This window comes from Amblyraja radiata, chromosome 3 (assembly GCF_010909765.2).
Source record: "Amblyraja radiata isolate CabotCenter1 chromosome 3, sAmbRad1.1.pri, whole genome shotgun sequence".
In the NCBI taxonomy this organism is placed as follows: domain Eukaryota; kingdom Metazoa; phylum Chordata; class Chondrichthyes; order Rajiformes; family Rajidae; genus Amblyraja; species Amblyraja radiata.
The window spans coordinates 2681669-2693219 of record NC_045958.1 but is presented as its reverse complement, the minus strand read 5'-3'; the positions used below and the strand labels follow the sequence as shown (position 1 = coordinate 2693219).

General features: G+C 41.1%; 1 protein-coding gene across 1 annotated transcript in view; it reads right to left on the bottom strand.

The window, feature by feature from the left end:
- Positions 1-965: 965 nt before the first annotated feature.
- Positions 966-11551, bottom strand: part of LOC116970738 (versican core protein-like) — a 54605-nt gene continuing 44019 nt past the window's right edge. Inside the window, exons 7-8 of the mRNA XM_033017214.1 lie at positions 7543-7725; positions 966-3201 (exon numbers count right to left, since the gene is read on the bottom strand). Of these exons, the coding sequence (XP_032873105.1) occupies positions 3077-3201; positions 7543-7725 (308 nt within the window). The 3' untranslated portion in view covers positions 966-3076. The remainder of the gene's footprint in view (positions 3202-7542; positions 7726-11551) is intronic.

Sequence of the window (11551 nt, the reverse complement as noted above, 5' to 3'; positions counted from 1 at the left end):
TCTCATATAGATAGGGTGGTAAAGAAAGCTTTTGGTATGCTAGCCTTTATAAATAAGTTAAATAAGTTAGGTCTTTATTCTCTGGAGCATAGAAGGTTAAGGGGAGACTTGATAGAGGTCTTTAAAATGATGAGAGGGATAGACAGAGTTGATGTGATCAAGCTTTTCCCTTTGAGAATAGGGAAGATTCAAACAAGAGGACATGACTTCAGAATTAAGGGACAGAAGTTTAGGGGTAACATGAGGGGGAACTTCTTTACTCAGAGAGTGGTAGCAGTGTGGAATGAGCTTCCAGTGGAAGTGGTGGCGGCAGGTTCGTTGGTATCATTTAAGAATAAATTGGATAGGCATATGGATGAGAAGGGAATGGAGGGTTATGGTATGAGTGCAGGCAGGTGGGACTAAGGGAAAAAAATAGTTCAGCACGGACTTGTAGGGCCGAGATGGCCTGTTTCCGTGCTGTAATTGTTATATGGTTATATGGTTGTTATATTAATGTAGGCTCTGTTGTTGCTATCAAACGTGTGAACTATATGAGGGAAATGGATGATTCTTATTTCAATCCACGATAACGTAAATAATAGTTGCTTATCTGCTTGGGCGAACTCCTCGAGGGTTTATCATAAATAATTCTCTCTTCCTATCACAGTGCAACCCTTCACTCATAACTGGAAAATTAACCCTTCCTTATCCAAAAGGATGGATTTTGCCGTTTTAAGGCTTCATTTTAAAATTGCCATTTTTTTTTTTGCACATAGATTTCAAGAAAGGTGAAGAGATACAGACAATTTGAAAAAGAAAAAAAATCCCTTCTTACTTTTCTTCTAGAATGCTAACAGCAGTATCCTGGAGAATGATCTTAAAATTTCTTGCAGATTCCAAGCCCATTCTCGAGTTCTGAAAAGCCTTAAGTATGCAAAGAAAATAAACAAGCTATGCTGTATCTCCAAACTGCAGTACAACCAGAGGCTTCAATATTTTCTTTAATAATGGTTTTCAAGTCAGTTCTATCAGTAGGACTAATGCATGAAAATAGAAACAACATGACCAGGATTTGATTTGGTTTCTTTGGTGAAACACATATGTAAAAAAAAGTAACAAATATTTTCAGTATTTCAGTCACAAAAATCCAAACATTCACATTATACACTATACAATTTAAAATATAAATACAGTATTGGTCTATGTGCATTGTAAAGGGAAATGTTCAAACAGAGTAATTTGTAGTTGCTGTTCATAAAAAGCAAAATGAGACAGAAATGGATGAAGCAACCAGGATATTTTCTTTTTTAGAAATGAATTTACTGCAAAACATTTTTATTTTTCATCTGCTGGCCAGACCTGTTTTAATTTTCGGACATTCTTTTTTGCTCTGACCACCCTTGGAATTACAAATATATTCTTCATTAACTCTCATTTCTCCACAGGTAAACATAAATCAATGAGGTTTGATTCTTCTCGTTACAATATGTAAATAGTTTTAATTGAAAATTTCCACCGGAACCCACAGATTTGAATGAGAATATATATATTTTTTCCCCCTTGGAATTTGACTCAAAATGAAATATTTAGATCTTTTTCCATGGAGATAATTGAAAAAAGCACATGCTGCATTATACAGATGCCCCAAGGGTTAATGGCAGAATGTTACAAAAATATATCGTCTGTTGCTTCTCTATCCAATTCCTTAAAGCAAATGAATAAAATCCCAAGAATTAAACAAAATGGCCATACGTCATCAACATATGCTATACAGCTGCCACATTCAGTCATAAACATTCATTTTTCAAAAAAATGCACTAAGATGATTATATATACAAAAATTAATTTATTTTTTTTGAGTTTTTTTACAAAAAAATGTAGGTTTATATTCACCCTTTTAACAAAAGGCAGCTCCATATTGTGGTGTGGTTAGTGAGGGCTGCAAAAAGCTGCCATATCTGAGAAAGTTAATATATTAGCACTTCAACCTCGGAAAGACCCAATTGGTCCTTGCAAAGGTAACATAGCGTCCTTTTTGCATTTGCCATTTTGATTGCTTGTATCCAGGTGAGTTAAAGAGCAGCTTCACAATGCAGCCTCTGGGCTTGTTCCCACCTTGCATCCTTTAGATTTACACTACACAGGGTCTTGTAGCTGTAGAAGTGAAAGACTGTTTTGAGGAAGGGAGTTGCTGAATACGTGTGAATCAGACATTTAATCATTCACATTCTACAAAAATAGTTTTTTTTCTCACATTAATGCACCGTAATCCTTATTCAGTCTCTGTAGACTTAACACTGCTTATTATAGAGATCAGAATAGTGTATCTAGGACAAAAATTTAAACGGTCCTCAGGCAATCTCTGGATTATTGCAACTAAATTGTGCCATGGATTTTTCTCCATATGGAGCTCATTGCAATACAGTCAAATGTAGCACGAAGGTAAATTAAAATATCCACCAGGTGACAGAAATATAACTGAATGAATGCAATAATGAAAATTGACTTCTTAATTTTAAACATATACTTCAGAAGTTAGCTTGGCAAAGTGAAAAAGATTACTTTAATGTCAATTTGCGATTGGTTGGCAAACTGCTATTATGACTGTAACTACTCCTGCACGTTAAAGAAAAACTAATGATGGGATAAAGGTGCAAAAATGCTCTATATGCTTTAAACCGTTAAAGTACTCCTGCAGAAAGATGTGCAGATTTGTGCACACATAAATAAGTTTGTCCAATATTTGCAAAGCGAATTAACTGACTGCCAAGAATCGTCAAATGGCTGCCGTAGTATTTGAACCGTGAAATGGACAAACATGCAAGTGGACTGTAGTTCCGTTTGAATTTACTTGCCTCAAATCGTCTTTGAAATGAAATATTTTGCAGTCCTTTTTTAAAAAAGCACATTCAAAGAAACTGTGGCTTGGTCTCTCCCAAATGTTTTGTTTCATCAAATAAAATAAAATCAACCCCAACCCCACCCAAATACCCCACCCTCCCCTTCCCCAAATGTGTTACTCTAGGCACTGTTTGGAACAGGTTTGGCTCGAATTGCAAGGAACAGTTAGTTTTCCCACCATTCAGTGGTGTAGTCAGTGTCTTGAATGGAATTTGCTGATCCAGCGATGGTGGTGTCTGACACGGCCATATGAACTTTTCGATCCTTTCCGATATAGCCCGTGAATATACCGAGGGGCGTTCTGTTGATATATGGAAGCTGTCAAGAGAGAGAGAGAAAAAAATACAATTAATGAGCGGCACGGTGGTGCAACGGTAGAGTTGCAACTTTACAGCGCTCGCAGCGCCAGAGAACCGGGTTCGATCCCGACTACGGGTGCTGTCTGTACAGAGTTTGCACGTTCTTCCCATGACCGCGTCGGTTTTCTCCGAGATCTTCGGTGTCCTCCCACGCCAAATATGTTCAGGTTTGTAGGTTAATTGGCTTGGCGAATGTGTAAAAAATTGTCCCTAGTATGTGTAGGATAATGTGCGGGGATTGCTGGTCGACGCGGGCCCAGTGGGCTGAAGGGCAAATTTCCGCACTGTATCTCTCAACTAAACTAAACCAAGACATAACACTAAAACAATTGTATATTGGTGGAAAACCCTAAAGTACTCTGCATACCATAAGCTGAGTTTCAAAATATTAACAAATCAAAAAGCAGATGCTTCATTGTCATACATCACAGAACCAGGACCTTCAGTTCAGCTCAGCTCATCCATGCTGACCAAGATGCTCCATCTCAACTCGTTCTATTAGGCCATTGTTTGGTCCATATCCATCTAAACTATTCCTATCTATTTGCCGGGCCAAATGTCTTTTTTTGAGGAAGTTTAGTGAAAGGCGTGGATAGAGAGAATGCAGAGAGGATGTTTCCACTAGTGGGAGAGTCTAGGACTGAATATATGTTTCAATGTTTCTAGGACCAGAGGTCATAGCCTCAGAATATAAGGACATGCCTTTAGAAAAGAGACGAGGAGGAATTTCTCTAGTCAGAGGGTGGTGAATCTGTGGAATTCATTGCCACACAACGCCGTGGAGGCCAAGTCAATGGATATTTTTATGGCAGAGATTGACAGATTCTTGATTAGTATGGGTATCAGGGGTTATGAGATGAAGCAGGAGAATGAGATTGAGGGGGAAAGATAGATTAGCCATGATAGAATGGCAGAGTAGACATCATGGCTGAATGTTTAAGAAGGAACTGCAGATGCAGGAAAATCGAAGGTGGACAAAAATGCTGGAGAAATTCAGCGGGTGAGGTAGCATCTATGGAGCGAAGGAAATAGGCAATGTTTCGGGCCGAAACCTCATGGCTGAATTGGATTGGATTGGATTGGATTGGATTGGATTCAATTTATTGTCATTGTCTCATAAGAGACAACAAAATGGATTTCCCTTACAGTCATAAAAAATGGCCTAATTCAGCATCTAGAAGGTGAACTTACACTGTGCTGCGTTACGAAGCTTCAGAGACCAAATCATGAGTTTAGTAGTGAGCCTATGGAATAGCTGGGATGATGACTGTGGGCTTGGTGGTTCTAAGCAATCGGTCAAATTATTTGATCCCACTATGATCCAATGGACAGGACAGGTTTGGAGGGATATGGACCAAGCGCAGGCAGGTAGGACTAATGTAGCTGGGACATGTTGGCCGGAGTGGGCAAGTTGGGCCGAAAGGCCTGTTTCCACACTATGACTCTATAACGGTAAGCAAGATTTAACGCAACCTAATGCACATTGGGAAGAGATGTGCAGGTTCTGCAGCTTCAAGGAAGGTACTGACCACAATCTTCTAAACAACAGTGACGGATTACATTACTTTGCCGTCAGCCCTTAAAAAAATAAAGATAAGGATGGAACAACAATACAGACAAGGATTCAATTATGCTGTGATGCCAACAATAGCTGTTACCTACAAAGAATACTTCCATGGGCAGGAGAATTCCTTCTTAAAACAGCAGTATTTATTGGTATTTATCAAGTATTTTGAACATGTTTAGCAATTTGCAACATTTATGAACCATTTAGACAGGTACTTGGACAGGATAGGTTTAGAGGGATATGGGCCAAATGCTGGCAGCAAGTGGGACAAGTGTAGATGGGACATGTTTGTCGGCGTAGGCAAGTTGGGCCAATGGGCTTGTTTCAACGCTGTTTTATTCTATGACTGTAATTTGTCTTCACACAAGGACACAAAGTGCTGGATTAGCGGGTCAGGCAGCATCGCTGGAGAACATGGATTGGTGACGTTTTGGGTCAAAACCCTTCTTCAGACTGATTTGTCTTTTGTAATTTCTCCATCTAGACCATAAAAGATGCAGTACTTTCTGAAAACGATGAGACAAGTGTGACCTACTTTTTAAACTTCAAAGTTAAGTTATATTTGAAACTTTAATCGGTGAATTGTGGCCATGTGTAATTAAACACTTCATTATGAATTAACAAAAAATTAATAAAAGGCCAAATTAATTGGTGACTATGGGCTTGGTGGTTCTAAGCAATCGGTCAAATTATTTGATCCCACTATGATCCAATGGTAACTGTGAACAAGGTTTAACACAATCTAATGCACATAGACAGTGTTCAACACTCCTGGAAACATTGACATTGGCCAGGGGTGACTGCAATGACATTGATATTTGTTTCGAGTCAATGTCAGGGAAGCTAGACATTGACTAACCTCTCTGTTTCCACAAGAATGAGTGATCCAAATATAGAATCATAGAGTCATAGAGTGTTGAAACAGGCCCTTCGGTCCAACTTGCACACACCAATAGGCAATAGGTGCAGGAGTAGGCCATTTGGCCTACATGTCCTAGCTACACTAATCCCACCTGATGCGCTTGGTCCATATCCCTCCAAACTTATCCTAATCATTAATGATTAATGATTTAGATGAAGGGATTAAAAGTAACATTAGCAAATTTGCAGATTAAAAGAAACTGGGTGGCAGTGTGAACGGTGAGGAGGATGCTAGGAGGATGCAGGGTGACTTGGACATAGACATAAAAACATAGAAAATAGGTGCAGGAATAGGCCATTCGGCCCTTCGAGCCTGCACCGCCATTCAATATGATCATGGCTGATCATCCAACTCAGTATCCTGTACCTGCCTTCTCTCCATACCCCCTGATCCCTTTAGCCACAAGGGCCACATCTAACTCCCTCTTAAATATAGCCAATGAACTGGCCTCAACTACATTCTGTGGCAGAGAATTCCAGAGATTCACCACTCCTTGGGTAAAAATTGTTTTTTCTCATCCCAGTCCTAAAATATTTCCCCTTTATCCTTAAACTGTGACCCCTTGTTCTGGACTTCCCCAACATCGGGAACAATCTCCTTGCATCTAGCCTGTCCAAACCCTTAAGAATTTTGTAAATTTCTTTATGATCCCCCCCTCAATCTTCTTAATTCTAGCGAGTACAAGCCGAGTCTATCCAGTCTTTCTTCATATGAAAGTCCTGACATCCCAGGAATCAGTCTGGTGAACCTTCTCTGTACTCCCTCCATGGCACGAATGTCCTTCCTCAGATTAGGAGACCAAAACTGTACGCAATACTCCAGGTGTAGTCTCACCAAGATCATGTCCATCTGCCCACTCACCCAACAGGTTGGGTGAGTGGGCAGATGCATGGCAGATGCAGTTTAATGTGGATAAATGTGAGGTTATTCACTTTGGTGGCAAGAACAGGAAGGCAGATTGTTATCTGATTGGTGTAAGGTTAGGAAAAGGGGAAGTACAATGAGATCTGGGTGTCCTTGTTCATCAGTCAAAGTAAGCATGCAGGTACAGCAGGCAGTGAAGAAAGCTAATAGCCTTCATAACAATAGGAGTTGTATATAGGAGCAAAGAGGTACTTCTGCAGCTGTATCTGGCCCTAGTGAGACCACACCTGGAGTATTGTGTACAGTTTTGGTCTCCAAACTTAAGGAAGGACATTCTTGCTATTGAGGGAGTGCAGCGTAGGTTCACAAGGTTAATTACCAGGATGGCTGGACTGTCATATGTTGAAAGAATGGAGCGGCTGTGCTTGTGTACACTGGAATTTAGAAGGATGTGAGGGAATCTTATTGAAACATATAAGATTATTAAGAGATTGGACATGCTAGAGGAAGTAAACATGTTCCCAATGTTGGGGGCATGCAGAATCAGGGGCCACAGTTTAAGAATAAGGGGTAAGCCATTTAGAACGGAGACGAGGAAAACCTTTTTCACCCAGAGAGTTGTGAATCTGTGGAATTCTCTGCCTCAGAAGGCGGTGGAGGCTGGTTCTCTGGATACTTTCAAGAGAGTTAGATAGAGCTCTTAAAGGTAGCGGAGTCAGGGGATATGGAGATAGATCAGGCTTGATTCAATGGCAGAGTAGCCTTGATGAGCCGAATGGCCTAATACTGCTCATAGAGCTTATGAACATGAACTTCAATCAAGGATCTTTCCTTGGCAGGAAAAATGTATTCAGAAATATTGTAATCAATAATTTGTGCACAGTTTGGGGATGTCTGTTTTTTGTCTCCCTCTCGACAATCGCTGACAAAATCATGGTCCAACTTACGCGTTAAACAGGCAACTTTTGGCTTGTCCCAGTATCCATTCGTTCGACACTTTATGATTGGGAAATGGCGTTGGATAAAGCCACGGCTGCAATGGTATCTTATCATGGAATTTATTTCATATCGAGGCTTCAGCTTCCCAAACGTTCGAGCATTTTTCACAACTGGTGGCTGGCCGCAGGCAACTGCACAAAGACAAATAGTTTACATGTTAACATTGATGATGAATTTGGTTTTTGGAGATACAGCATGGAATGAGGCTCTTCAGCCCACCGAGCCAGTGCCGCACAACCATCACCCATACACTAGTTCTATCCTACAAACTAGGGACAATTTACAGAAGGCTTACAAGCTTACAAATTACAAACCTGCATGTCTTTGGAATGTGGGAGGAAACCGGAGCACCTGGAGAAAACCCAGGTGGTCTCAGGGAGAACGTACAAACTCCGTACAGGCAGCACCCGTAGTCAGGATTGAACATGGACCACTGTGCTGCTCTGATTCATGTGGTGAACACATCTAACTAATTTCCCTCTGTATTGCGCAAACTATTGTTGTGGAATGTTTGCACATTCCCCCTGGGACTGCATGTTTTTTTTCTGGGTGCTCAGGTTTCATAGAACATAGAACAGTAAACCACAGCAATGGGCCTTTTGGTCCACATTATTTGTGCTGTACATGATGCCTTGTTAAACCGATCTCATCTGCCTGCAAGATGATCCATATCACTCTGTTCTCTATGTGCCTAACTAAAAGCTTCTTAATCACCATTATCATACCTGCCTCCACCAGGTGTGCACCAGGCCCCCATCACTCTCAGTGTAAACAAAAAGTCTAAGTCAATTTCATTCATCACATGCACCCGAAGGTGCAGTGAAATGAATTTGCCAGCAGCGATACACTTAAAAAGAACACACAATACACCAGGGCTCGAAATTAGCGGTTGCCCGGGTGCCACTGACCACCCAAAGATCCGCCGGGCAACCTAGACGGCGAGTCATTTTGCCCGGCTTGGCAACTTGGTTTATACCGAAGATAGACACAAAAAACTGGAGTAACTCCGCGGGTCAGGCAGCATCTCTGGAGAAAAGGAACGCAACGTTTCGTGTCGGCGACGGCTGTCATGCGGGGCAAAGATACTAGGTGCGTGGAAAATCATTTTCCAGCGAGCTCATCCTAAGGAAATGCAGGTTTGTAGGTTAATTGCTGTAAATTACCCCAAATGTGTAGGGAGTGGATGAGAAAGTGGAATAGCATTGAACCAGTGAGATTGATGGTCAGCGTGGACTCGGTGGGCTGATGGGCCCGTTTCCATACTGTATATCTAAATACATAAATACCAATGTGTATGAAGGAACTGCAGATGCTGGTTCAAACCAAAGATAGACACAAAATGCTGGAGTACCTCAGCGGGACAGGCAGCAGTAGATATATTGTATAAACCAAGAAAACAAACGTGGCTGTGGTAGTGGTCATAAATACATATCCCTGGTGTGGGCTGCATTAGATATTGAGGCGTTTGATAGCATTTGAAGCATAAAATAAGAAATCGTCTGCACGTGGCAATGCGTTCCACTATAAATTGAAAGGCCAAGCAATAACAGACAATAAATAAAATGTTCCCTGAATGATAATGAAGGGCCTCACAGAAAGTAAAATAGACAATAGGTGCAGGTGTAGGCCATTCGCCCTTCGAGCCAGCACCACCATTCAATGTGATCATGGCTGATCATCCACAATCAGTACCCTGTTCCTGCCTTCTCCCCATATCCCCTGACTCCACTATCTTTAAGAGTCCTATCTAGCTCTCTCTTGAAAGTATCCACAGAACCAGCCTCCACCGCCGAGGCAGAGAATTCCACAGACTCACAACTCTCTGTGTGATATATCTCTGTGCATAGTTGAAAGGAATAATTTAGCAACCACACTCTTTCATGCATCACAGCTTCTGAAATTTCACAACTACTTTTAATTCCCATTGTGAGAATGTATTTTTTGAATTCCACTCCTAGGGAAACAGTTTTCCATAACTCCAGTGGATTGGTCTAAAGATAGATAGGTTAGGCTTATTTTTAGCCTGTGTTTTGATATGCAGGGAGGGGAAACATTTCTGGACCTTGATATTGAGTGGGAGCGTGACTCAGAGACTCTATGACAAAACTAAATTAGGCTTAATAGTAGGTTCTATTTTTAATTCATATCTTATCGTGCTCTTTCCACTAATGCTTTACTGAAATGTTTCAAGAGAGGCTGAGAAGAAATACACTGGAAAATGCCATATCATAGGACAACTCCCATTGCTGTAAAACAAAGGACTAAAGTTGACACTGGAACATGGTGACTTTTGTATGTTGACCAACCCAATACCAAAACAGTTTAAAAATTTAAAAAACGCCCACTTAAGACACAATTGAAACAGAGAAACATAGAAAGTAGGTACAGGAGTAGGCCATTCGGCCCTTCGAGCCAGCTGATCATCCAGAATCAGTACCCTGTTCCTGCTTTTTCCCCATATCCCTTGATTCTGTTAGCCAGATGAGCTATATCTAACTCTCTCTTGAGTACATCTGAAGTGAATATTTTTCTCAGAAATCGTGGGTCTTTGAAACTCCCCCCCTCAATGAATGGAGGTAGCAGAGTCTTTGCATATGTTTTAAACGGGCATAGAAAGCTTGTTGATAAGGGGAAGAGGCATTTCATATGGATGGAAATGCAGAGTTGAGGTACAGTCAGATCTGCCCACCTCTTATTAAATGTGGGGAAGAAGTTAGTGCAGATTTGAGAGTTAAATAACCTATTCTTGTTTGTTTGTTGATTAATGTGCTCATACATTCCACTATATAAATAGTGACTGTAAAATGCAAAATTATTTCTAAACCTCCTTCTACTCTAATGAAAGCAAATGGCCATTTAACCTTTAAAGTTAAAATACAAAGTTTTAAATGGTGCCATTTAATTAATTTTGAAATCATTGAGACACATGCCACGACCAATAACTGAAGTGAATACAGTAATATGTTTGGGCATCCAAAGCACCAACTGCTTTTGGGGGTATTGCTTGGGATTGACTAGAACGTTTCCATTTCATAGAAACATAGAAAATAGGTGCAGGAGTAGGCCATTCGGCCCTTCGAGCCTGCACCGCCATTCAATATCATATTGAATGGCGGTGCAGGCTCGAAGGGCCGAATGGCCTCTACTCCTGCACCTATTTTCTATGTTTCTATGGCTGATCATCCAACTCAGTATCCTGTACCTGCCTTCTCTCCATACCCCCTGATCCCTTTAGCCACAAGGGTCACATCTAACTCCCTCTTAAATATAGTCAATGAACTGGCCTCAACTACCTTCTGTGGCAGAGAGTTCCACAGATTCACCACTCTCTGTGAGAAAAATCTTTTTCTCATCTCGGTCCTAAAAGATTTCCCCCTTATCCTTAAACGGTGACCCCTTGTTCTGGACTTCCCCAACATCGGGAACAATCTTCCTGCATCTAGCCTGTCCAACCCCTTAAGAATTTTGTAAGTTTCTATAAGATCCCCCCTCAATCTTCTAAATTGTAGCGAGTACAAGCCGATTTCAGCTTCTGCGGTGACTGATGAGGTCAATGTGGAACTCAAGACTACACCATCAATGGAGCAGCAAGCATCTGACCAAATAGGCTGGTGAATAGTTTGTGAGAATGTGTGCTCCTTCTACACTTCCTGCTAGGCTTCGCTGTACTTCCTCAAATTGACCCAATATCCTCATTGTCATTCTGAATGTGCTTCTTCCACTTTAAGCAGTAGTGGGGCCAGGAGGAGTTGGTGAGATGCTGCATTTATGTCAAGGAGGCTCCAAGAACCCCCTTTGTCCTTTCCACTGGACATCTGATAACACTTCCCTTACAAATCCTGTGAAAACACTCTGTAATTACTAGGCAGCAAGGGCTTAGCACTGAGAGTAGTCTGTAACATAGAGACTGACATTATCCAGAAGACAAGTAACAACAATCCAAAAACAATACTGCTC